The sequence below is a fragment of the Geotrypetes seraphini genome, chromosome 8 (assembly GCF_902459505.1).
Source record: "Geotrypetes seraphini chromosome 8, aGeoSer1.1, whole genome shotgun sequence".
NCBI lineage: Eukaryota > Metazoa > Chordata > Amphibia > Gymnophiona > Dermophiidae > Geotrypetes > Geotrypetes seraphini.
The window spans coordinates 144,902,792-144,929,943 of record NC_047091.1 but is presented as its reverse complement, the minus strand read 5'-3'; the positions used below and the strand labels follow the sequence as shown (position 1 = coordinate 144,929,943).

Genomic DNA, 27,152 nt, shown 5'->3' with positions numbered 1-27,152 from the left:
CACTATGGCAGTTCTTATGTTTTTTATGTACTTCTCTGTCTCTCTCAGTTCTTCCATCTACTATGTTATTAGGCTGGGAATTGAACGTGACTCCCCAGGTTCTCAAGCCACTGCATTACCCGTTCAACTACTCCTGTTCAGCCACAGAAAATGTAGAAAAAGAACAGAAGCTAATGACACAAAAGTCTTCTTATACGGTGTATAGAAGGGCGGCATTAAATATCCAAGCCCAGCGCTTAAGCACTCAGGGAGGGGAAAGGTTTGGAGCTTCCAACCCTGAAGAGGAGAAGCAAACTCCTGCCTCTTCCTCCCGTTCGAAAGCTCGCCTCCCGCCGGCAGCCGCAACGACGTCAGAGCCCATGTGACCCGCCTGCGTCCGCATATTTGAATCGCGCTTCCGCCATCTTTTTTTTCCGTTGCCCAGTGTCTAAGAAGCGCCTAGACAAGGTAAGCGATCTCGTGGGGGGGAAAGGTCGACCGCTCAGCAATCTTTTCTATATCGTCGCCATCGCTGCTTTCACGACCCCGGGCGCCCCAGCCGGTACCCGCCCCGCGCCCGCTGAGACCGCCCCGGGCGGAATGGTTGTGGGTAAGGGCGGCGGGCTGGTGGGGCGCAGGCTCTGCCTTTGGCGCTCCCTGTGGGGTGGGGGAGGGGAGGGAGAGGGCTTGGCGCGCTTTTTTTTCTTGACTGAGGGGGTGGGTCGCTGACGGCGCCGTTTTGTCGTCGCTCTGTATTTCGAGTGCAGTTCAGGGTCTCCACTGCGGTGCAAAGGAAAGAGGAGCTCTGCTGACTTAAGAGCTTTTTCTTCTAAGGCCTGGAGCTGGTCGCTTAGGCCCGGTTGAATCCGGGGCCTCACGTGAGGCGTTTGTTGACTTTTCACTTGGCTTAAAGTCGTAACTTGTGTGCGGCCTTTTCGCTTCCGTACCATAGCGAGCCTGACGAAGGGGAAGGCTCCCTTTTCCGTGTTTGTCTCCCGAGATAGCGCCTGTAAACTCATCTGGTGAGATTCCGCTGCCTTCTCACCCCCTCGGGCCTCTGGTGTTGGGAAGCGAGTGTCTATATCTTTCATCCTATTCCTTTTTTTCTGTTCTTAAGGGTGGGAGCTCTTACCGTCCTCTCCTCATCCCATCCTCGCTGCGTGACTATGCACTTTTTTCCTGTGGCCTTTCCCGCTCTAGCACGGGGGGAGGGGGGGGTCGGTAATCCGGTTCGGCTGTTCGTCTCGTAATAGTTAAGTGAGGTGGGGAAGAGAGAAAAGTGTCCGCCATTAAGAGCTCATTCACCGGCTCCATGCGGGTCTAGTTTCCTGCGCCTCTGATCTAGGCTTCGTTGGCCTTCTCACCCTGTACTTTGGTTTAATCCTTCATTAGTATAGTTGAAGTTGGCTTTCCTTTGTGGGTTCTCTCGTTCTCGTGGAAGGTGGGGTTAACAGATTAGTTTGTTCGGGGTGACCGACACTTAAGCTTTCTTTGGCCCCATTCTAACATGGAGTACCATTGTTTATGGAGGATGGACCGACTATTCTTGAAATAGCCAGGGATCTATAATTCCCGCTGCTTCTGCCCATCGAGTATCTTAATGGCAAAGAGCAGAAAAACTGGGGATGTCTTTAGGCCTCTCTTTTAACGTTCTAATTTATTATATCTGTAACAGTTTTGTTGTTTTACCACGTCATTAGGCCAGTAAAGAAAAATTCAATTGAGTTTAAATAGTAAGTCGCAGAGTCCCGGGCTCTCTACATATGTTTTATTAGCTCAGTGAAAGGCAGTGGGGGTTAGACAGCTGATAAGATAGGAGCAGTGTTAAACAGTGGTAGGTTAAATGTCATATTCTGACTCTTTGGGATTTTACTGAAACAGATTTATTTTGCAGGAACACCAGCATGGCATCTCAAGCAGAACCACAAGTTCAGTTTAAGGTGAGACCATGTATGTAACTGTTGTGGTTGCTTGTTCAAAGCAAAATGTGTGTTAGATTTGTTCAAGTAGTGACTACCTGAATATTAAACAGCTTAGGTGGAATAACTTTGACTTCCTGTGATTTTGATTTTAAGAATAGTACTACTGTCTTTTTTTCCTTACTTATTAGTAATTTAACTAGAGCTGTGTGTAAGTGCCTTGGTAATTTCCTAAGCTTAATGGAAAAACTTATTTATTACATTTTTATGTCGCACACGAGTCCTAGGCTGTTTACAAATTAAAATATACACAACAAAAAGAGGTAAAATGAGCACCATACTAAAAGCTTAAGACAAAATAAGTTTCTGCCCATTTCACAAAATATTCATTTTTATGATCTAGTCTTAAGGTGTTTTTTTTTTCTCTTTTAAAATCAAGCCTATTCTCCAAGTATACAATTACTTCACTATAGTATGGTAAAATTGTGCCTCAAATACTTGCATTTTGTGGTGACCGGGTAAAAACAGAATGCTCCCTTCTCCCCAGTATGGGCAATGTGGTTTCATAGCTCTTGATAAGTGGGAGACAAATCAGTATGAGTGCATCCAGAATATCATCTTGTTTACTGGCTTTTTTGGGGTCCCTGAATAGTTTGTAAGATTTTGTTCTTAAACCCCAAGGGATATTCATGTGTTTTACTGTAGCTAATATATAAGATATGTAGCCTAATTTTGTACCCTTTTGGGGTAAGGTCAAGGGTAAATAACTAATTTTGTTATATAGATATGTAAATGTTTATCGAAACAGTCCTTCGGTAGCAATTTTCTTCTTTTTTTCTCTTTCTCTAACAGCTGGTCTTGGTTGGGGATGGTGGTACTGGCAAGACTACCTTTGTGAAACGTCACTTGACTGGTGAATTTGAGAAGAAATATGTAGGTATGTGAAAGCTATAGTTTTTAAATAACTGCTAGCATGCTGAAGCAGTAAACCTTGTCATCTTTGACTTCGACCTAGTCACAGTGGTACTCCTTGATGGATTTCTAGTTTGTAGTTAATATAGCAAAGTAAAATGACTTTTCATAAGCAAACATTACCACAAAATACTATTTTGCTTGTGTAGAGTGGTTTAAAATGATTGTTTGAGAGCTTGTGCAGTATAAAAGTGTATAGATGAACTGAACTGAATGTCTAAAAGGTATGGCGCTATTTTGGAAAGGTACAAATTTAGTGTAGTTAAAGCAGGGATGTGGAGTTGGTAAACCAAACCTTTGCCTCCTATTTTTCTACTCTGTCTGCTACTGATTAGGCTTTAATTGTTTTTTACTGGATGTAAAGCTCTTGTAGTAGTAATTTATTTTTATATATCGCCTAACCAGCAGTTCATAGCGGTTTACACAATTAGATACACAGTATTTAATATGATATTAACATCATACATAACAAAATCAAAGTAACTAATACAAGCATTAAAACTATGAATAAGGATCACATATCAGCTAAAATAAGTGCAGATAAAAAGTACAGCTTGAGATTTTATTTTGAAACTAAATTGGTACATATTTACCAACTCCACCCACAATTGCTTCTGGCTCCATATCTGTGTGTGTGTATATACAGTGGTACCTTGGTTTAAGAACATAATTCGTTCCAGAAGCATGCTCTTAAACCAAAACACTCGTATATCAAAAAAACTTTTCCCGTAAGAGTTAGTGTAAACTTGAAAAATTCGTTCCACATCTCCAAAAACTTAATAACCATTAGGGACGCCTCCACCGCTGCCTCTGCCACAGACCCATCCACGCGGCTCCTCCAATTCTCCTCCTCTGCTGCTGTTCGCTGCCTCTCACTGCGGGTGGTGCTGGCTAAGCCGCCGCTGCCGCCATAGAGCCCGACTGGACACTGTTGGTCTGCCGCTCCCGGCCACTGCTTCCCCCCCCCCCTCGGATGCCACTACCCCCTCTGCTGGAACTCTCAGGTGCTGGCTCACTCCTGCCGGATGCACCCCGACTCCCATGTTCCACCCGAGGCCACCGGTGCTGCTATCGCCTCTTTCCCCCCCCCTCCCCGACTGGCCCTGTCCTTACCCCTGCACCGCCAGGGATAGAAAGTGCCTGCTGCCAGTCTGCTGCTGAGCCTTGAGCATCTGCGCATGTTCAGGCCTTCGGGATCTCACCCTCTCCGAGATTCTCTATATACTAGTGTTTAAGCCCGTTAGATTAACGGGTGCTAGATGAGAAATGTTAACATTTAATCGGAGAGACAATCTGGACTCTTTAGAGAAACTCATTGCACAGTCTCGATTTAGGGAGCGAAAAGAAAAAAGGGGGGGGGGCTCAGGGCGATGAAAGCTGTCTAATGTAACTCTTGAGCCCGTCCACGATTTAGGAGAGAGAGGGAGTGCAGGCTGACCGCCTCTCCTGCTTTTGAACCTGGGCAGAGGCAGAGCCAAGGCGGGAGGGAGTGACGGTGGGAGAGCAATTTCAAAGCCTCGGCAGCGGCGGCTCCTTGACCAATCCGCGCTTACAATGGCCCCACACTCGCGATCTGGCTGGCCCCCCAACCGCAGCCCTTCCCGCATCCGTCCCCGCGTCCCAAGCCTCTCCGAAGGCCGGCTCCCACAAAAATGCTACCCCTCTGTCCAAAGCTGCGGCGGCAGTCTCCCTCAAGAAGCGCACCAGCGTCGGAAGCCTTGTCTCTGATGTTGTGACGGCTCCCGAGAGAAGCCGCCGCCGAGCCCCACACAGAAAAACAACATCTCCATAGGAGCCAGCCCCGGACACAGGGCCGGACGCAAGAGGAGCCGCTACCGCGAAACCCCCCAGCAAAGGAGCCAGCGAGACCGCAAGTGCGGGGCCGTTGCAAACAGCTGACTTCTTCGGCTTCCCCCTTTATCTCCACTGCCGTAGTCTCTTTTTTTAATTTGGGGAAACTGCCATGCCATTGCTGGAGAGCAGGGAGTGCCGCACACGAAGAGCAGGAAGTCCAGCTCTGGCGGCGAGTGGTAGGTGCTGGAAAGTAAGGCTGGGGACTCGTGCATGCGCATTCCTGCGGCCACGGAACTACTGATCATGGAAGCACGCAGATAGAAATGCGCATGCGCGAGTTAGGCTTTTATTATATATGATAGATATATATATATATATATATGTATGTGTGTGTATGTATGTATATATATGTATGTATGTATACATATATACACACACTTCATAACTATTCAGAATGCTGATTCATTCAGAATCTTAGAAACTGCTAAAATTTTATATTTTCTTCAGTGTCTTTCTTGGGCTAAACTGTCTTTCTATTACAGCTACACTGGGCGTTGAAGTTCATCCTCTGGTGTTCCACACTAACAGAGGCCCAATTAAATTTAATGTATGGGATACAGCTGGTCAGGAGAAATTTGGTGGTCTTAGAGACGGTTATTATATCCAAGGTATGTCTTAACCTTACAAATTTAAGTATGAAATACTTCATCTGTCTATACTGTCAATAGCTAGAGATGTTAAAATCAAAGCCCAAACAATATTTTGGCTTTCAGATTCATTTTAATGCACTAACTGACTTATGCATTAATTCATAGGTTAATGATTTGACTTACTTGATATACCACTTAAGTATTAAAGCTGTTTGCAATACTTGTAAAACCATATTTACAGCAAATTGTACACTGTACAAGATAGCTTACAAATAACTGCTATAAAAGCAAGAATGTCTAGTTCAGTATTCCCACTACAAACATTAATGAGCATTAATTACATTTAGGCCCACTTTTACTAAGCTGTGGTAGAGATTTTTACCATGGCCTGGAGTTCTAAATGCTCCCATTCTCATAGGAATTCTATGAGCGTGGGAGCATTTAGTGCTCTGGGTCATAATAGAAACCTCTACCGTGGCTTAGTAAAAGGGATTGGGGGGGGGGTTAATGCACATCCTTTAAACAGCTTTAAAAGATGGAGGGGTAAACTTTAACTGTATAATCTTTAAACATTTATGTAAAATTTTTATTTCAGCTCAGTGTGCCATCATTATGTTTGATGTCACATCAAGAGTTACATACAAGAATGTTCCCAACTGGCATAGAGATCTGGTACGAGTATGTGAAAATATCCCTATTGTGTTGTGTGGCAACAAAGTGGATATTAAGGACAGGAAAGTCAAGGCAAAATCCATTGTCTTCCATAGGAAAAAGAACCTTCAGGTATGATTGGCATAAATGGAATTTTATATAATGTGGGTGCTTAAGCTCCTGGCATAACATTTGATAGTACTTTGGTTGGTGTCATTTGCTGCTGGGTGGTCCTTTTTATCATAAGATTAAAAATTTGCTCCATTTGAAGAATTGTCTCCCTCTGGAGACACCAGCCCTTCAGAGTCATCTGAGCACCTTGCTTCTTAAATGGGGGAGAGGGAGGAAAGAAGCAGCAACTGCTGCTTTCCTGGAGCTGAAGAGCAGAGCCTTTTTAGAGAGTGATGGGACAAAAATTCATCCCCATTCCCTCTCCGCAACCAAATAATTTTTTTTTTCTGTTGCTTTTAGAACATAAAAATAGCCTTACTGGGTCAGACCAATGGTCCATCAAGCCCAGTAACCTGTTCTCACGGTGGCCTATCCAGGTCACTAGTACCTGGCCAAAACCCAAGGAGTAGCAATATTCCATACTACCCAGGGCAAGCAGTGGCTTCCCCCTTGTCTTTCTCAATAAGACTAGATTTTTCCTCCAGGAACTTGTCAAACCTTTCTTAAAACCAGCTACGCTATTTGCCCTTACCACAACCTTGGGCAATGCATTCCAGAGCTTAACTATTCTCTGAATGAAAAAAATACTTCCTCCAATTGGTTTTTAAAGTATTTCCCTACAGTTTCATCGAGTGTCCCTTAATCTTTATAATTTTTGATAGAGTGGAAAAATCGATCCACTTGTCTACTACTCCACTCAGGATTTTGTAGACGTCAATCATATATCCCCTCATCAGTCTCTTTTCCAAGTTGAAGAGCCCTAAACATTTTAGTTTTTCCTCATCTGAGAGGAATTTCATCCCCTTTACCATCTTGGTCGCTCTTCTTTGAAATTTTTTCTAGTGCCATTATATCTTTCTTGAGATAAGGAGACCAGAATTGAACGCAATACTCCAGATGAGGTCGCACCATGGAGCGATACAGGGGCATTATAACATTTAGTCTTGTTAACTCTCCCTTTTTTAATAATTCCTAGCATCCTGTTTGCTTTTTTTGGCTGCCGCTGCACATTGGGCTGAAGGTTTCATCGCATTGTCTGCGATGATACCCATATCCTTTTCTTGGAGGTTAATCCCCAAGGTGGACCCTAGCATCTGGTAACTGTGATTCAGGTTATTTTTCCCAATGTTGCTAAAGTTAGGGTAACTACTGCATAAAAATAAAATGAACTTGCCATTAGTTTTCAAGGACCAATCATGTCAAAGAATGATGCTCGTCTGGGCGGTTGTATCCTTATGCACACAGACGTTCATTGACAGACTCTTGCATATGTGACATACATGTATGTAATCTATTCTAGTGTATAATGAAGGGAATTTTTTTAAATTCTGGAATCTCTTAAAGCACACATGGATTTTTTTTGGTAAACACTGAGGCACTGAACCTAGAAGGTGGGAGTGTCATCCACAGACAGATAAAGGAGGGTGGAGGCAAAGTGATTCAAGGAAGTTTTGGCTTGGTCATTTTTACATGTTAAGGTGGACGAATATCAAGATAAAGCTTTCATTTTGGAGTTTCAACAGATATCTGATGTAGAGTTAAGTGGAAGCTCTCCTTTGCATAAACTATATTGAGAGCCATGAGAAGAGTACAGAGTGAACATGTAGAGGGCTTAGGACAAAGTCTTGAAATATGGCAACTTATAGCAATAATTTCCCACTAGAATATACATAAAGCACAGTCAACGTCCAAGATTCAATTGAGTATAGTGTCAATTGGTGGTGTGAAAATACAATGGGTAAAGGCCTTCAGCTTTGTCCAGAACTAGACTTCCAGAGCAGTTTGTGGAATATACAGTAGAAGGTAAAAGCCACCCTAGAACAGGTTTAAATCAGGAAAGCAAATGTACAGTAAATAGTGTTCTTTGTGGTTAGACATGGGTTACCAAATTGGGGAATTATCTGCTCCTAGTACAGTAGCTAACACAGTGATCTTTGGAGAGGTTCCAAGGATGTTCTTTGTATCATTGGCAGCTGGGCTGTATCCTTAGCTATGTAAAACAGTCCATCAGGTCTTCACAGCTGTTTCATGTACTGTATTATGGAAATGAATAGAAAATTTCATCCTGCTAGACTAGTCCACACAAATATGTGGTATCTGCAGATGGAAGCAGAGCATAACTTTGCAGTGATAAAAGGTATTATGCCCATTAGAAGGTATCCCCTACTTCCTGTAAATACATGAGCCTTGAGTGGTGGTGGGGGATTAAGGGGGGGAGTTGAAGTTGAACTTTTGCTTCCAAGGCTGCTTCTCTAGGTAGAACCACATTTGGCTTTTCCTTCTCCCCGCCCCCCTTCTCAGCTGGGCTAGTGGTGGTTTTAATGGTGCCAGGAGCTATCATTGGAAGTAGGTGGGTGAAAAAGTTGCAGCAGCACTTTTCAGTGGAAAAGGCTTAGGCTTGGTGAACTGTATGGCAGCACATGTTGATTTGAGGCAGGGGAAGGAGTGTGCCATGCCAGCAGTTTGGCAGGCCTATTCACAGCCATTGGTGTAGGTATGATACAGCTATACCACTGACTTGTCTGCCATCTCCTTTAGTCTGGTGTCAAGCAGCATCTGCTGCCTGCACCAATCTTTGCTCTCTCTAATGCGACCTCTGGTCCTGTGACCAGGAAATGACAGAGGAACAGCCAAGGCAAGTGGGAGCTCACTTCTGGCGAAGATTAAGGTAGTACGGGGGTGGGGAGGGAGGAAGGAGAGGTGCTGAGATTAGAGCATATTCTAAAAGTGACCACCATTTGGCAAAACAGTTAATGGCAAGGGTTTGGAACCAGAGGTACTGGAAAATCGATGGTATACCTGTAGTACAAAGAATCCATATGGCTGGAATTTGTATGTGCTCCTTTCTATGTGGCTTTCCTATGCATAGGAAAACTGCAAGTGGAATTTGCTATTCCCACAACTGAACTGTTTAGTAGTGAAGCTCCCTTTTAGCTTCTGCAATGGCTGAAGGGACAGATCTGGTTGGAGTCCCAGTATTCCCAAAACGGTGTTTACCCTGGCTTCAGGGACAAGGCCATTCACCGTCCATGGAGCAGTCAATGGCCTTGTCTCCGTAGTTGAGGGAGGGAACGCACTCGGTCACAAATCATGCTTCTTCCCTCCTTACAATTGCTGCTACCGCCTGATCACCACCGCCGCCCCGTCTGAGCATCTCCCTTTCTCCCTCCCTTCCCTTATTTTCATGGTGGGCGATTTCTAAATTTCCTTTCTACGAGCAGCCGGAGCAAGAAGTCATGTGTGGCCGCCGTAAAGGTCGTCTCTGACGCGACCAGAAGTTGCGTCAGATGACCTTTCCAGCAGCCGCACGCAACTTCAATGCTCCAGAATTGGGTAAAGTGGGGAGGGAAGAAGATGGGTGCCAAACCAATTAGGGGGAGGTGGAGGGAGAGATGGAAGGGAGAGGCACAATAACAGCATGGAGGAGGCAGAGAGAAGGCAGACAGTGGATGGAAGGAAATGGATGAGGAAGACAGAAACCAGACAACAAAGGTAGAAAAAAATTTTCTATTTTTTTTTTTTTTGCTTTAGAATAAAGTACAGTCTTCACCGAAAGAGTGGTTGGCAATTGGAATGAGCTTCCACAACAGGTTTTATCCCAGGACAAGCAGGCAGCATATTCTTGACTGATGGGTGACGGCACCGACGGAGCCCCGGTACGGACAATTTTAGAGTGATTGCACTCTAAGAACTTTAGAAAGTTCTAGCTCGGCCGCACCGCGCACGCGCGAGTGCCTTCCCCGCCCGACAGAGGCGCGCGGTCCCTCAGTTTCTTAGTTTCCGCGGAGCTAAGAAGACGCGTTTTTTTCAACGGCTGTTGAAACTTTTTTTCTATTGCCTTCCCGCTCGCGTAAACTTTTTGGCTTTTGGCCTTATTTCGTTCTTTTTTTCTTTTGTAAAAAAAAAAAAAAAAAAAAATATTTTTTCTTTTCTTAATTTGATTTTCCCCGGCGGGGCCTTCTGCCACCATCGAAGCCTCGGCCTTCGATTTGGCGGAAGCCGTTTTTCCTTTCATGCCCCCTCAACCGGGTTTTAAAAAGTGCCAGCGGTGTGCTAGGCCTATATCTCTCACGGACCCACACAACTGGTGTTTACAGTGTTTGGGTCCTGAGCATCAGGCCTCTACTTGCACCCGCTGTGCTACTCTAAAAAAACGGACATTAAAAAATCGCCAGATACAGCAGCGATTACTGTTCGGTACCGAGATGTCCGACCCCGTTCCTTCGACTCCGGCTTCGGCACCGATTCAGTCGGCACCCTCGTCTTCGACGCCGCGTGATTCCACACCGGCATCTCAACAGTCAGGTAAGCCGGCTAAGAAGCCTTCCCCGCTGGAACGTCTTCCGGCCTCGAGTGCAGTGAGTCCAATCCTGCCGCCTGTAAGACGCCAGCGGAAGCGCTCCGCCCCTATAGAGGTGAGTCCCTCGACATCGGGCTCCTCATCTCCGGGGCGTCGAGCGGCACCGCAGGTACCGCAGAAGAAAAAAGCGGTACCGGTGCCATCCCTCGATGACCGCATTACGGCCATCCTTCAGGTGCAGCTTAAGGAGCAATTAGAAAGGCTCCTTCCTGCTATCATGACACCGAACCTTCCGGTGCCGGCCCGCACCGAGCTATCGGTACCGGTTGTGGAACAACCCGTATCGATACCGATTGTGGAACCCGTGTTACCCGCTTCCACTGTTTCGGTACCGCTTCACCTAACCTCATCGGTATCGATGCCAGTTCTTGCACCGGAGCCGAGAGCTCACCATCAATCGGTACAGACTTCGGCACCGGTGCGACCGATAACATCTCCTGACTCGGTATCGATGAGGTCGGGTAAGTCGGTGCGCAAAACCCGACACATACAAACGTCGACACCTGAGTCTCGGGACCATTCTTCCCATGTCAGGGACCCTGATCTGTGGGGAGACTCAGAGGAACCCTTTCTTTCTGAAGGCGAATGTTCCTCAGAGGAGGAGGATTCGGCTGTCCCTGACCCATCCTCCAAACAGGTCACTTCCTCTTTCTCCTGTTTTTTGAAAGAGATGTGTGAATCCTTGTCCATTCCTTTGGAGGCTGAATCCAAAAAGTCTAAAGCTTTTTTGGATGCCCTTGATTTTGATCAGCCTCCAAAGGAATTTTTGAAACTTCCCCTTCATGACATCTTGAGGGAAACTTTCTATAAGAATTTAGAGACTCCTTTAACTGTTCCAGGGGCCCCACGTAAACTGGATTCTCTATATAAAGTAATTCCCATTCCTGGGTTCGACAAACCTCAACTTCCACACGAATCATTATTTGTCGAGTCCACCCTTAAAAAGACTTCAGGAGCATCTGTCCCTCCTGGCAGAGAAGGAAGGGCCATGGATAAATTTGGTAAGAGGCTCTACCAAAATGCTATGTTAGCAAATAGAGCTAGTAATTATGCTTTTCATTTTTCTTTTTATTTAAAGCATCTCCTTACCACCATGGCTTCTTTCGAAAAATATCTTCCTTCACGAAAGCATCCCTCTTTTCACACCTGCTTGTCGTCTCTTTTCCAATTACGTAAGTTTATGGTTAGATCCATATATGACACCTTTGAACTTACATCCAGAGCGACAGCAATGTCGGTGGCTATGCGCCGTTTGGCCTGGCTTCGGGTATCCGAGCTTGATGTTAACCATCAAGATCGGTTAGCCAACGCCCCGTGCCTAGGGGATGAGCTCTTTGGGGATTCCATGGACTCAACCACACAAAAGCTCTCGGCTCATGAGACGCGCTGGGATACCCTGCTTAAAAATAAAAAGAAGCCTCCTCCGCCAAAACCATATAGACAGCAGTCGGCCTATCAACGCCGCTTCACAGCTCGTCCATTAACTACCACTGCTCAGCAACCCAGGCGTCAGAGGCAACAACAACGTCAGCCTCCCAGACAGCAGCAGCAACAACAATCTGTGAAACAACCTCCTCAGCAGAAGTCACAGCCCTTTTGACTTCATTCTCCACAGTATAGCCAGTATCCCTATTCCTGCTCTCCTGCCTCAGCCTATAGGAGGTCGACTTTCTCTGTTCCTCAGCCGGTGGGAAGTAATCACGTCGGACCAATGGGTCCTCAACATCATCCGCCACGGCTACTCTCTCAACTTTCAGACTCTTCCACCTCAAAGCCTGCCAAAAGAGTCTGCTTTGAACAGTCCTCAATCGGCCCTCCTTATTCAGGAGGTCCAATCCCTCCTCCTTCTGAACGCTATAGAAGAAGTTCCTCTAGATCAAAAGGGGCAGGGATTCTACTCCCGTTATTTTCTAGTCCCCAAAAAAACAGGAGATCTCAGACCCATCCTAGATCTTCGCGATCTCAACAAACATCTGGTAAAAGAAAAATTCAAGATGCTTTCTTTAGCCATCCTTTATCCCCTTCTAAATCAAAACGACTGGCTATGCTCCCTCGATCTCAAAGAGGCTTACACTCACATACCGATCAATGTAACCTCAAGACCATATCTCCGATTCATGATCAATCATTGTCATTACCAATACAAGGTACTGCCCTTCGGTCTAGCCTCATCTCCAAGGGTATTCACCAAATGTCTCATTGTGGTAGCGGCATTTCTACGCTCTCACCACCTTCATGTATTCCCTTACCTGGACGACTGGTTGATCAAAGCCACATCCGCTCAAGCAGTTCTCCTGGCCACCAACCAAACCATCCACTTTCTACAAATTCTGGGGTTCGAGATCAATCTACCCAAATCTCATATCATCCCCACTCAAAGACTTCAATTCATTGGAGCGATCCTAGATACACTCCAAATGAGAGCTTTCCTACCATCCAATCGTCTTCAGACCCTTCAGTCTCTATGTCAGCAGGTGCTTTCACTACCTTCCATCTCAGCCAGACAGATGATGGTACTCTTGGGGCACATGGCATCCACAGTTCATGTCACACCTCACGCACGTCTTCACCTGCGCACTCCTCAATGGACCCTTGCTACTCAGTGGTCCCAAGCGTCGGATCCTTGCTCACGACACATATCTGTGACATTATCTCTTCGTCAGTCTCTTCAATGGTGGTTGGTATCCTCAAATCTATCCAGAGGTCTTCTGTTCCATCAGCCTCCTCATCAACTAGTCATCACCACCGACGCCTCTCTGTATGCATGGGGAGCTCACTTGAACGAGTTCCAGACTCAAGGTTTTTGGACAGCCCAGGAAAAGAAGCATCAAATCAATTTCCTGGAACTCAGAGCGATGTTTTACGCCCTCAAGGCCTTCCAACATCTTCTCTTTCCTCAGGTCCTTCTGTTGTGCACAGACAATCAGGTTGCGATGTACTACATCAACAAACAGGGTGGGACAGGCTCTCGCCTTTTATGCCAGGAAGCCCAGAAGATCTGGACTTGGGCCATAGATCACCATCTCTTCCTGAAAGCTATATACATTCAGGGGGCACAGAATTCTTTAGCGGACAAACTCAGCAGAATTCTCCAACCTCACGAGTGGACACTCGATCCTGTAACTCTGCAGTCTATTTTCACTCAATGGGGCACTCCTCAGATAGACCTCTTTGCAGCTCCTCACAATCATCAGCTGCCCCTATTCTGCTCCAGACTTTACTCTCCGCACCGTCTAGCAGCAGATGCTTTTCTCCTCGACTGGTCGAATCTGTTCCTGTACGCCTTCCCTCCTCTGCCTCTCATGTTGAGAACCTTGTTCAAGCTCAAGAGGGAACGAGCCACCATGATTCTAATTGCTCCGAGGTGGCCCAGGCAACATTGGTTCTCCCTTCTACTTCAACTCAGTTCCAGGGAACCTTTTCTTCTTCCTCTGTTTCCATCTCTGCTTACGCAACAGCAGGAAACCCTTCTACATCCCAACCTCCAGTCTCTACACCTGACAGCTTGGTATCTCTCGGCCTGACTTCGACTGATACTCTTTTGTCGCAGCCCGTTCGTTCCATTCTGGATGCCTCCAGGAAACCAGCCACTCTGCAATGTTACCATCAAAAGTGGACGAGATTTTCTTCCTGGTGTCTTCGTCATCATCTTGATCCCACTTCCCTGGCAGTGGAGACGTTGTTGGATTATTTACTTTCTTTGTCTGACTCTGGCCTTAAGTCCTCTTCCATCAGAGTCCACCTCAGTGCCATTGCAGCTTTTCATGAGCCAGTCCATGGAAAACTTCTTTCAGCTCATCCCCTGGTATCCAGGTTCATGCGTGGGCTTTTCAATGTGAAACCACCTCTTAAAGCCCCTCCTGTTATCTGGGATCTCAATGTGGTTCTTTCCGCCTTGATGAAGCCTCCATTTGAACCATTGGCTACATCTCCTTTCAAGTTTCTCACTTGGAAAGTGCTTTTCCTTATTGCTCTTACCTCTGCCAGGAGGGTCAGTGAGCTTCATGCACTTGTCGCAGATCCACCTTTTACGGTTTTTCACCATGACAAGGTGGTTTTGCGTACACATCCAAAGTTTCTCCCTAAGGTTGTCTCTGAATTCCATCTCAACCAATCCATTGTTCTGCCGGTTTTCTTTCCAAAACCTCATTCTCATTCTGGGGAACAAGCTCTGCATACTTTGGATTGTAAACGGGCTCTAGCTTACTATCTAGAGCGTACGAAACCCCACAGATCAGTTCCTCAACTTTTTCTGTCCTTTGATCCGAATAAATTGGGACGTCCTGTTTCTAAACGTACGTTGTCTAATTGGCTGGCAGCGTGCATTTCATTCTGTTATGCTCAGACCGGACTGACACTAGAAGGTTCTGTCACGGCCCATAGAGTCAGAGCTATGGCAGCATCTGTAGCTTTCCTCCGTTCCACTCCTATTGAGGAAATCTGCAAAGCTGCTACTTGGTCCTCAGTTCACACTTTTACATCTCATTATTGTCTGGATGCATTCTCCAGACGGGATTGACACTTCGGCCAATCTGTTTTGCAAAATTTGTTTTCATAATGGCCAACCTTCCCTCCATCCCTCTTTTTGTTAGCTTGGAGGTCACCCATCAGTCAAGAATATGCTGCCTGCTTGTCCTGGGATAAAGCACAGTTACTTACCATAACAGGTGTTATCCAGGGACAGCAGGCAGATATTCTTGCGTCCCACCCACCTCCCCGGGTTGGCTTCTTAGCTGGCTTATACTAACTGAGGGACCGCGCGCCTCTGTCGGGCGGGAAGGCACTCGCGCGTGCGCGGTGCGGCCGAGCTAGAACTTTCTAAAGTTCTTAGAGTGCAATCACTCTAAAATTGTCCGTACCGGGGCTCCGTCGGTGCCGTCACCCATCAGTCAAGAATATCTGCCTGCTGTCCCTGGATAACACCTGTTACGGTAAGTAACTGTGCTATCGAGGCCAGTAGCGTGCCTGATTTTAAGAACAGATGGGATGCTCATGTCGGATCTCTAAGAGGAAATGGGATATCAGAGTGTGACCTCTCAAAGGGTAGTTAGGAGGGTGGATGGGCAGACTCGATGGGCCTTGGCCCTTTTCTGCCATCACTTTTCTATGTTTCTAACCTCGGTTTTCGAGTAACGCGGTTTGCGAGTTTTGCAAGACGAGCAAAACATTTTCGCAAATTGTAACTTGCAAACCGAGCGTTGACTCAATTTGCGAGTCCCCCCCCCTCCCGCGAACGGGCATCACTCCCCCTCGCAAACGCCCACCTGTCCAAACTGAAGCCTTACCCCCATCTGGCACCAGCACCAACACATAGCAGGTGCCAGTTCCTGAAGATCGTGCTGCTTGCCAGACTGGGCCTTGAGCATCTGCGCATGTTCAAGCCTTCTGGCTCTCATTCTCCCCGAGAATCTCAGAGAGAGAGGTGGGAGCCAGAAGGCCTTGAGCATGTGCAGATGCTCAAGGCCCAGTCCGGCAACCAGCATGATTTTCAGGCTCCAGCACCTTCTGTGGGTTGATGCTGTGGCCAGTGCCCGATGAGGGGGGGGGTCTAAGGCTTCAGTTTGGGCGAGTGGGCGTTCGTGATGGGGGGCAATGCTGGTTCGTGGGGGGATGTGAAAGCGCACCAGTGCCCTCGGGGGTGGGTAGAGCAGCACCGGGGGAAGGGTGGAAGAGGAGGAGGTGAAACCAATCAAGCGAGTTTCCCTTATTTCCTATGGGGAAACTCGCTTTGATATACGAGTACTTTGGTTTACAAGCATGCTTCTGGAACAAATTATGCTCGTAAACCAAGATTCTACTGTATATTAGTTTTGTTGATATTATAAACAAAGCCCTGTCAGCTCAACATCTTTTTGTGGATGGGATCAAATGGTTGATGGAGACAGGATGGGCACCGAGCTCGTGGGGACAAATTTTTTCCCCCCATGTCATTCTCTACCCAGAACTCCCATACTAGTGTCAGAGCATGTATGAATTTATGGAAGACTTGGTTTAATTCTCATAGAGCTAAAGTGCAGATGGCAGCAATTTCCTCTTTCTGGCCAGATGAAGGGCTGTTTGACCTTTTACCTGAATATAGAGGGTGTGTGTTCCAGACCCCTGTTTCAGTTCTCCAGCTCTCAGTGGACTTTGAATTTTGGATCTGAATGTCTTGAAGGGCCTGCCTTTTGAATTGTTGCACCGTACAGGCTTGCCTTAAGACACTTCTCAGTTACCATTTGCTCAGTTATCCCAGGACAAGCAGGCAGGTATTCTCACTAGTGGGTGACGTCATCTGACGGAGCCCGATGCGGACGTCTCGCAAGCATACTTGCTTGTAGAAACTTTAGAAGTTTCGAGTCGCCCACACCGCGCATGCATGAGTGTCTTCCCGCCTGATGCACCGGGCGTGTATCCTCAGTTCTTACTTTTCCGCGGAGCCGAGAAGTCTGTCTTCAACTCTGCGCTGAATGAACCCTTTTTTTGCCTTCTAAATCCACTGTTTGGAGTTTATTTTTCTCTTAATCGTGTTTTCCCTTCGTGTTTTTTTTTTTTTTTAAATTTCTTCCGTCGATCCGGCCGCGAGGCCGCAGCCCCGTGGCTTCGACTTTGCGGCGGAGCTTTTTCGGCCTCTGTCCCGGCCTATTACCGGTTTTAAAAAGTGTGTCAAGTGCCAGCGTGCGATTTCGCTGACGGACCCTCATCGGTGCTGCCTGCAGTGTCTCGGGCCTCAACACCTCCCGAAATCGTACCGGCCTTGTTCCACACTTACATACAACACATGCTTTCAAACGACGCTGCTTCTTGTGGGAGTCGATGTTCAGCATGGAGGAGTCGAAGGAGCCGTCCTCCCCGAAGTGCGCTTCGACTTTCACTTCCACTTCTACTGCATCGGGTCTTCTGAAGCCTGCTTCGTTTGTTCTGGCTTCGACGCCAGCTGCGCGGTGCCTTCCTCGGTCTCTTCAGGTCAGGTAGCCTAGCAGTCTATTCCTCCGGTGGTGCTTAAGGTGCCCAAGGCTTCAAAGTCCAAGCACCCCCGGCACCCGTGACCGCGAAGACCGTAGAGGGGGTCCCATTCCAGATGCTGTTCCCCCCCCCCCCCCCTTGTCGGCTTCGTTTCGGTCTCTGATGGAGGAGCGCTTCATTGAGCTCCTTACCACTATAGGGCCGAGGATTCTATCTAGGATCCAGCCTGGGCACGCAGAGGCCTCCCGCGAGGTCGAGCCGCCTCCGGTGCCCCCTCGACGTACTCTCTCATTGCTGGGAGCAGTGTCTCAGCGAGGGTCTGGTATGGCTTCGAGGCATCCTTCGCAGGGAGCGGAGTCCTTGCCCATGCCGCCTCTGGAACCGATGCCCTCGACATCTGGGGCTGAACACTGGCATATGCCCCCGCTGGAGCCGATACCTTCGAGGCATGGACCTGACGCTTTCCGGGAGCTTCCTCCGTACCCGTTACCTCGGATGCCGAGCCTCGAGGCCTGGCAGGCACCTCGAGGGGCTTCTGCTCCACCTCTGCTTCGATCCACCGCTTCCAGCCCCATCCACTCGCTGGAAGCGTCGGCGGAGCTTCCATTGCCTCGCCGGTCGAGACCTTCCTCGAGTTATGATTCGGATCGTCGTTCGAGGCATTCTTTGAGGCATTCATCGTGCCACGCCTCGCCTCGAAAGAAGCAGCCCTACCTCGAATATTCACGGTCGGATACCTCGCCTCCTCCTGGGCCGTAGTTCGAGGACGCCATGGGGTCGTTTTCTCCTGGTCGGTCCCAGGCCTCGATGGACCCGGAAGCCTCGACGTCCTCGAGTCCGCCTCGAGGCCCTGCCCTGGTGGATCAGCTGTCGTTCTCTGCCTTTCTGCGAGAGATGGCGATGGATCTAGACATCAGCCTGGACTCGGGCTCCAGGTTCTCCAAGGAATATCTTGAGACGATGCATCTGCCTCATCCTCCTGCCGAGTCTCTCCGGTTGCCTCTCCACAAGTTGCTGGACCAGACGTTCATGCGCTGTTTGAAACGCCTTTTTCCATCCCCGCTGTTCCTGGCAAGTTAGATGCAAGGTACTGCACGGTGCACCATAAGGGCTTCGAGGGGGCTCAACTTTCCCATCAGTCCCTTTTGGTGGAGTCGTCTCTGAAGCGGTCTCACCCCTCCCAGGTCTATGCTACCGTTCCGCCTGGCAGGGAAGGTAAGACGGTGGATAAGTTTGGCAGGCGCATCTACCAGAACTCGATGATGGCTTCACGAGTTCTGAATTACAGCTTTCACTTTGCCACCTACTTCGAGTTCTTCCTCTCCGTGCTTCAGAAATTCTTGCCCTATGTGGACTCGCAGGTTCGCTTCGAATACCAGGAGGTTCTGGCCTCGTTATCTCAGCTAAGGTTCCAGATGATGCAGTCCTCCTAAGACGCCTTTGAGCTCTCTGCAAGAGCAGCGGCGTGCTCCGTAGCCATGCGATGGTTGGCGTGGCTTCGGACCATTGATATGGACCCGAATCTGCAGGACAGGCTAGCCAATGTCTCGTGCGCAGGAGCAGACCTGTTCGAGTCCATCGAGGCGGTGACGAAGAAGCTGTTGGTTCATGAAAAGTCTTTCCAGTCCATCCTTTGTCCGAAGCCCAAGCCTGTTCCATCTCGTCCTTCACAGCCGCCTCTCATCTACCAATGGCGTTACACCCCTAAGCAGCCTCCCGCCATCCGTCAGCTGGTTAAGAGGCAGCACCTGCAGAAGACACAGCAAAAACCTCAACCTTCTGCTGTCCCCAAGGCTCCTCAGCCTTTTTGACTGTCTTGTAGGGAGCATAACTACCATCGTTCTGCCCTCCCCTCTTTTTCCCATCAGAGGTCACCTCCATCATTTTTATCATCGATGGACGGCTATTACCACCGACCTCTGGGTCCTTTCCATCGTAAGAGAAGGATACTCTCTTCAATGCCATCGAGTTCCTCTGGAACATCCTCCAAGAGAGTATCCTTCCAACTTGACCCAGACCGCCTTTCTTCTTCAGGAAGCTCATGCTTTGCTCCGGCTTCGGGCCGTCGAGCCGGTCCCTGTGGACCAACCGAACAAGGGTTTTTACTCCCGGTACTTCCTTGTTCCGAAGAAGACGGGCGATCTGCGTCCTATTTTGGACCTCAGGGTGCTCAACAAATTTCTGGTCAAAGAGAAGTTTCGCATGCTCACCCTGGCTGCTTTCTACCCCCTCCACGAACAGAACGACTGGTTATGCTCTCTGGATCTCAAGGAGGCCTACACTCATATTCCCATCCATCCGGCCTCCCGACAATACCTCAGATTTCGGGTGGGACATCTCCATCTTCAATACTGAGTGCTTCCTTTCGGCCTGTCTTCATCTCCCAGAGTCTTCATCAAGTGCCTGGTTGTGGTGGCCGCAGCACTCAGAAACCATGGTCTCCAGGTGTTTCCCTACCTTGAAGACTGGCTCATCAAGGATTCCACGTCTCAGGGGGTCGTCCAGGCGACCCAGAGGACTATCTGGTTCCCTGCAGAGTCTGGGGTTCGAGATCAACTTCCCGAAATCCCATCTGCAACCTTCAGACTCTTCTCTTCATAGGAGCTATTCTGAATACCATTCAACTCGGAGCCTTCCTTCCTCTACAACGTCTGGATGCTCTCCTCCTCCTTTGTCATGCGGTGGCCTCTCCCCCGTCCATCTCGGCGAGACGCATGATGGTTCTGCTGGGCCACATGACCTCTACAGTACACGTGACTCCTTTTCCCAGACTTCACCTGCGGATTCCTCAGTGGACCCTGGCATCTCGATGGTCGCATATTTCCGACCCTCTGTCTCGCAACATTCAGGTCACTCCTGCACTTGCACAATCTCTTCACTGGTGGATGATCTCTTCCAATCTATCCAGAGGTTTGCTGTCTTACACACCTTCCCATCAGAAGGTTCTCATGACCGACTCCTCGACCTTTGCATGGGGAGCTCATCTGGATGGCCTTAGCACTTGGCTTCTGGACCAGCGCGGACCAGCTGTGCCACATCAATCTCCTGGAACTCAGGGCAATTTTCAATGCTCTCAATGCTTTTCAGCATCTGCTTCACGACCAGGTGGTCCTCATTCGCACGGACAATCAGGTCGCCATGTATTATGTCAACAAACAGGGCGGCACGGGATCGGCCTCCCTCTGTCAGGAAGCTCTCAGAGTTTGGGATTGGGCGATTCGCTACAACACCTTCCTCAAAGCTGTCTACATTCAGGGGGCGGACAATGCCTTGGCGGACAACTTGAGTCATCTCCTCCAGCCTCACGAATGGACTCTTCATTCCACGCCCCTTCATCACATCTTCTCTCTGTGGGGAACGCCTCAGATAGATCTCTTTGCAGCCCCCCCCAACTTCAAACTGCCTCATTTCTGCTCCAGGATCTACACTCCTCATCGCCTCGAGGCAGATGCTTTTCTTCTGGACTGGAGGAATCTTTCTGTATGCATTTCCTCCGTTTCCTCTCATTCAAAAGACTCTAGTCAAGTTGAAGTCCGACCATGCCACCATGATTCTGATAGCTCCACGGTGGCCCAGGCAGCCTTGGTACTCCCTTCTACTTCAACTCAGCAGCAGGGAGCCATTCCTTCTTCCAGTGTTTCCATCACTGCTTACTCAGCATCAAGGATCTCTGCTTCATCCCAACCTGCAGTCCCTCCACCTGACAGCTTGGTTCCTCTCAACATAACGCCCCTTCAGTTCTCCCAAGCTGTGCGGGATGTGTTGGAAGCTTCCCGGAAGCCTGCTACTAGACAATGCTATTCCCAAAAATGGACTAGATTTTCCACGATGCGTTTCTCGACATAAGGAGCCTCAACGTGCTTTTGGACTATCTTTTGCACCTCTCTCATTCTGGCCTCAAGTCTACATCGATCCGAGTCCACCTGAGTGCTATTGCTGCTTTCCATCAGCCTCTGCAAGGAAACCTCTTTCTGCTCATCCTGTGATTTCAGATTCATGAAAGGACTTTTCCATGTCAATTCTCTCAAACCGCTTCCAGTGGTTTTGGACCTCAATGTTGTACTTTCTCAACTTATGAAGCCTCCCTTTGAACCTCTCAACAAGGCTTCTCTGAAGTTTCTCACTTGGAAGGTGGTTTTTCTCATTGGCCTCACTTCTGCTTGTCGAGTCAGTGAGCTCCAGGCACTGGTAGCGGATCCGCCTTTCACTGTGTTCCATCATGACAAGGTGGTTCTTCGCACTCATCCGAAATTCATTCCTAAAGTGGTCTTTGAATTTCATCTCAACCAATCCATTGTTCTGCCAGTGTTCTTTCCAAAGCCTCATTCTCACCCTGGAGAATCAGCTCTTCATACTCTGGACTGTAAGCGTGCTTTGGCTTTCTACCTGGAATGCACCAAGCCACACAGAACTGCTCCTCAACTTTTCATCTCCATTGATCCGAACAAGTTGGGACGTCCTATCTCGAAGCGTACCATCTCCAACTGGATGGCGGCTTGTATCTCTTTCTGCTATGCCCAGGCTGGATTGCCCCTTCCGTGTAAAGTCACAGCCCATAAGGTCAGAGCAATGGCAGCCTCTAGCCTTCGTCGGATCGACCCTGATTGAGATTTGTAAGGCTGCCACTTGGTCCTCGGTTCATACCTTCACTTCTCATTATTGCCTGGATACTTTCTCTAGACAGGATGGACAGTTTGGCCAAACAGTATTACAAAATTTATTCTCTTAAGTTGCCAACTCTCCCACCATTCCATTGTGGTTAGCTTGGAGGTCACCCACTAGTGAGAATACCTGCCTGCTTGTACTGGGATAAAGCAATGTTACTTACCGTAACAGTTGTTATCCAGGGACAGCAGGCAGCTATTCTCGCGTCCCATCCACCTCCCCAGGGTTGGCTTCTCTGCTGGCTATCTGAACTGAGGAGACACGCCCGGTGCATCGGGCGGGAAGGCACTCGCGCATGCGCGGTGTGGGCGACTCAAAACTTCTAAAGTTTCTACAAGCAAGTATGCTTGTGAGACGTCTGCATCGGGCTCCGTCGGATGCCGTCACCCACTAGTGAGAATAGCTGCCTGCTGTCCCTGGGTAACAACTGTTACGGTAAGTAACATTGCTTTCTTCTACATCTCAGAGCTGCAAGACATATGCAGGATTCCTTATCTGATATTTTTGATTTTCACACAGTATTTCACATAAAGGTTGTTTCTTATTCACATGAGCCTATTCGGAAGGGTCTTCAAGCTCATTCTAGAAGGTGCAGATGTCTTCTGGGTGCAATGTAGAGACATTTTTCTGGAGGATATCTAAAGTAGTGATTTGGACTCTTTGCATATTGTATGAAGCATTACAGGTTGGATATACGGATGAGAGGACTCCTTTTGGAGTAGACATGCCCTGGGTGACTATGGCTGCTTCCCACTCCTAAGAAAGAGGGGCTTGGGTATATCCCATTCATCTGGATTGGTGTAGACATTTGGAAATAAGAGAGTTCATTTGACATCACATTAGTATAGTAGTTCATAGATACAAAGGTTTTTTTTTTAGAACATTCTCTTTGGCATTTAGAGAACCACCAAGATATCTTATCCTATATAATAAAAGGCTAACTCGCGCATGCGCATTCCTATTTGCGTGTTCCGTGCGCTGTAGGTCTGTGGCCTAAGGAGTGCGCATGCGCGCTAATACGTCACCAGCCTATCGCCTCCACAAGCCGGACTGCAGCCAGACGACGTTTTCCGTTTCTCCTGCCGCCGATCTCCGTTTCTCCTGCCGCCGCCCACCCCCTTCTTTTCCCACGGGCCCGAATGGCGATTCCAGCAGCGTGTTCATCAGTCTCCACACGCTGCTTCGGGCCCTTCTACTGTCCTGATTTGCTCTGCCGCGTCTCTGATGATGTCATCAGGGACGTGCCAGAGTAAATCAGGGCAGTAGAAGGGCCCGAAGCAGCGTGTGGAGACTGATGCAAGCGCTGCTGGAATCACCACCTTTGTAGTCCGGCCCGCGGGAAGGGAAAGGGGGGGGGGGGGTAGAGGAAACGCTAATGCTGCTGCACAGGGAACTGGTGGGGGGGAGGGAAATGGAGGGGAAGGGAATGCTGCTTTGGACGGACAGACAGACAGAGAGGAAGGGAAACACAAAGAAAATAAGAAAGACACAGGGGCAGGTGCACAGGGAACTGTTGTGGGGGGAGGGAAATGGAGGGGGATGGAATGCTGCTTTGGACAGACAGACAGAGGGAGGAAGGGAGACAGAAAGGAAAGAAGAAAGACACAGAGTCAGGGAGATACACAGAAAGACAGACAGGCAAAGGAGGCCAGGGACAGAGACAGACAGAAAGGACAGCGGGAGCCGCGTCAGGAGGGGTGCGGGATGCGGCAGTGGGAACTTTTCCAATGGGTGAAACTGGGCAGCTGTCGGGAACCTTTGATCAGGGGCAGAGCAAGGTAAGAGTATCATAGGGATAAGAAGGAGGAGGGAGGATAAAAAAGGAAGGGATGCCTTCTGCTGGACAGGGGGAGAAGGAAAGAGATGCTGATGGACAGGGGAGGTGAAGAAAAAGGAACGGAGGACTAATGTTGGACAGAGGGAGAAGGAAAGAGGTGCTGCTGGACAGGGGGAGGTAAAACAAAGGGAGAAGGGCTGCTGCTGCATAAGGAGAGTAGTGAAGGGGTGGTGGTGGACACAGTGGAGGTAAAAGGAAGGGAAAATGGACAGGGGGAGCAGGCAAGGGGTGGTGATGGACAGCCAAGGAAAAATAAAGGCAGAAAGAAAGAAAGCGGCTAAGGAGAGAGAGAGAAAAAAAGACAGACACACACACATGTTCTAGCACCCGTTAATGTAACGGGCTTAAAGACTAGTATATATATATAAGGCCAGGTATCACCTAAAATGCTTAATGCTTACCTTTGCTGTGCATTTCTAAACTGAAAGTGTCTTAATTTTTAAACGTTTACTGTGGTACAGAATGCTCATAGATTTTTGTAGTAAGTATTTTAAGTCTGGATTTTTGTTTTTGTAGTACTATGATATTTCAGCCAAGAGTAACTACAACTTTGAGAAGCCCTTCCTTTGGCTTGCCAGAAAGCTAATTGGTGATCCTAATTTGGAGTTTGTAGCCATGCCTGCTCTTGCACCACCAGAGGTAGTTATGGACCCAGCATTGGCAGCACAATATGAGCAAGATTTACAGGTAACATTTTTAAATTATTATTTTGTGAAAATTTAGAGGTTATCCTCTTGGAATAATTGGGTTCAGAGATCTCACTACAACATTGGCATCTTAAACTCCCGGTCAGTGGCGTAGCAAGGGTGTGAGGCACCTTGGACGGTAGCGCCCCTGCTCTCTTCTGCGACCCCCCTTCCTCTGTACCTTAACTTTCCAGGCGTGAGCATCATCATCACCAACTTGCTGCCTGTTTTTTGTGCTCCCTCTGAACGTTACTTCCTAGGTATAGGACCTGGAAGTGAAGTAGAAGGGAGAGCCAACACTGGCACAAGAAACAGGTTGAGTTGCTTGTGCCAGCGAAGAGCTGTAGGTACAGTGGGGGAGGGGGCTAGTGAAGGCGTGGGGGGAGGAGTGGGAAGAGGAGGATGGGTGTCTTCGCCTCCACCAAGGCCACCAAGGTGCCCCCTCCCTTACTACACCACTGCTCCAAGTACAATACTGGTTTAAACTGGTATTAATGGTGTGTTTTTCCCTTCTTGTAGATTGCTCAGACTACTGCACTGCCAGATGAAGATGATGACCTGTGAGGGAATAAAGCTGGAGCCCAGCGTCAGAAGTCTAGTTTTATAGGCAACTGTCCTGTGATGTCAGTGGTGCAGCGTGTTTGCCACTTTATTATCTAGCTGAGCAGAACATGTGCTTAATCTTTGGGATGCTAAAGGAGATGAATGGGCTTCGGAGTGAATGTGGCAGTTTAAAAAAAAAAACAAACAACCTTCATATTTTGGACCTGCATATTTAGCTGTTTTGGACTGCAATTACTTATCCTTAAGTTTCCAGATCTAATTTAAGACTGCTACAGTCACATCACAGTATTCAGTGGTGAATTTGTTTGTTCCTATCATTCCCATTCCTCTTTTTTTTTTTGTTTAGATCATAATAAAAGTTGTATTTCAAATATCTTAAGCACCTGAGCTTTCGTACACTGTTGGAAGTTTTTAAAGAATGCATTATTTTAGTGTTTGAAATTCTGTATTTCTGACTATCAGTTTTCTGTGAGTTAGTGCATTATTCCGCAGGTTGGAGTAACATTTCCTTTGGATTATGCTTGTTTTGCCAGCAGATGTCTTGATAAAGGTTATGTGTCGCCATAGGTCGGCATTTTTCTGGCTCTAGTAGAGGGTGGTAAGCATTCCTTGCAGCTCTGTACTAGGCTAGGTTTGCGATCTCGGCCCAGTTGGCAACCTGGTCATGGTTGAGCTGAAGCAGAAGACTTTAAAAAAAAAACAAAACCAAAATCTGTACACATTGGGGGTTAAGTTGGGGAGTTCAGGTCACTTGTTTATACCAGTTAGATATAAAATTGCATGTGTATGTATATTTCTAGTTAAATAGGAATGTCAGTCTTGAACCAATGGGGTTAATTAACCTTCACCTCCGGGGTGTGTTTAGAGAGCCTCATTTGCATCCTTTAGTGTCCCTCCAGACCAGCACAGATGCCAGCAGGTGCAGACTAAGAACAAACTGAACTGTAGCCAATAGTATAAGTAGGCTGTGCAGTCCCCTCAATCAATCTGTTAGTCTCCAGCAGGTAGAGGTGGTAAGCCTGTGCAGTCCTGTTTATGCCTTTTGGTTAGGAGAAACTTCCTGTTGGAGGGGATAGGCAGTGGCCTTTATTGGTCCTTTCTTGATCGGACAGAAGTAAGGGCCAATGGGGGGTCCCTTCTTTACCTTGGAGTTGGGGGGTGCTATACTTTTCTGTCTGAGTTCTCTCTCCCCTCCCCCCCCCAATTCTCCCACCTCTCCTTCATTTTTGTTTAGTGATGCCTCGGCTGTATGCCTCTGCCTTTGGGCATTGACTACAGCTTAGAGTCTATAGGGTCTGCTTTTTTAAATTTAAAAATAAAGTGCTGTGCTGAAGGTAAGTTCTTAAATTCTACTTTCCTTCCTTTAGGTTTTTTGTAGTTTGAGGCCTACCGCGTGGCGTTTTGCAATGAACACTTGGCTGAAGTGCTCTGCCTGCTCTCACCGAGGCCTCACTGATGCTGACATCTGCAGTTTTTGTTTGCAACCGCGTAAGGGGGAAATCTTTGGGTTGACTTCGTGTGTAGCTGCACTGATCAGCAAGGGGGATTCTGTGGCAGCTGCAAAGGGATATTTGGCTGGCGGTGCGGATGGCTGGGGTTCCCTTGCATGTATAGGGGATTTCCCTGCTGTTGCATCAGGGATTTCTTGGAATTCCCTTACCGCAGTTTTGTGTTCTCAGGCTGCTTTATTTGCGACCATGGGGAACCTTTTTTGGCAGTTCTTTCTTTGGTGGGAAACTTCATCATGGCTGAGTGTTCTGCTGAGCTCCTGCCTAGATGGGAGAGACAGGAACAGGTCTTGCAGGCCTCTTCCTTGCTAGTGGAGCATGACTATTCTAGCCGTGGGGTTCTCTCCTGATTTTGTGCTTGCTATGTACAAAACATGCACTTGGTTGACATCTCTTCATAATCTCCGGTTGTTTCTGGTTCCTCAGGGATGGCTGTTCCCTTGAGTCCTTT

General features: G+C 48.0%; 1 protein-coding gene across 4 annotated transcripts; it reads left to right on the top strand.

Annotated features, from left to right (window-relative positions):
* Positions 1-339: 339 nt before the first annotated feature.
* On the top strand, positions 340-25,564 carry RAN (RAN, member RAS oncogene family). Of its 4 annotated transcripts, none has more exons than XM_033954108.1 (7): positions 340-447; positions 1,874-1,919; positions 2,751-2,835; positions 5,207-5,332; positions 5,910-6,097; positions 24,460-24,630; positions 25,149-25,564. In XM_033954108.1, exons 2-7 carry the CDS (start codon positions 1,884-1,886, stop codon positions 25,191-25,193), a joined length of 651 nt encoding a protein of 216 aa, XP_033809999.1. In that variant the 5' UTR covers positions 340-447; positions 1,874-1,883; the 3' UTR covers positions 25,194-25,564. The 4 variants fall into 4 exon arrangements, with proteins under 4 accessions (XP_033809999.1, XP_033810000.1, XP_033810001.1 ...); XM_033954109.1 differs by lacking the exon at positions 340-447 and adding an exon at positions 508-589; XM_033954110.1 differs by lacking the exon at positions 340-447 and adding an exon at positions 770-1,001.
* Positions 25,565-27,152: the final 1,588 nt, after the last annotated feature.

Coding starts and splice junctions, on each gene's coding strand:
- RAN (XM_033954108.1), top strand. CDS start 1,884: ATGGCATCTCAAGCAGAACCACAAGTTCAGTTTAAG. Junction 1,920..2,750: donor AACCACAAGTTCAGTTTAAG/GTGAGACCATGT, acceptor TTTCTCTAACAG/CTGGTCTTGGTTGGGGATGG. Junction 2,836..5,206: donor ATTTGAGAAGAAATATGTAG/GTATGTGAAAGC, acceptor TTTCTATTACAG/CTACACTGGGCGTTGAAGTT.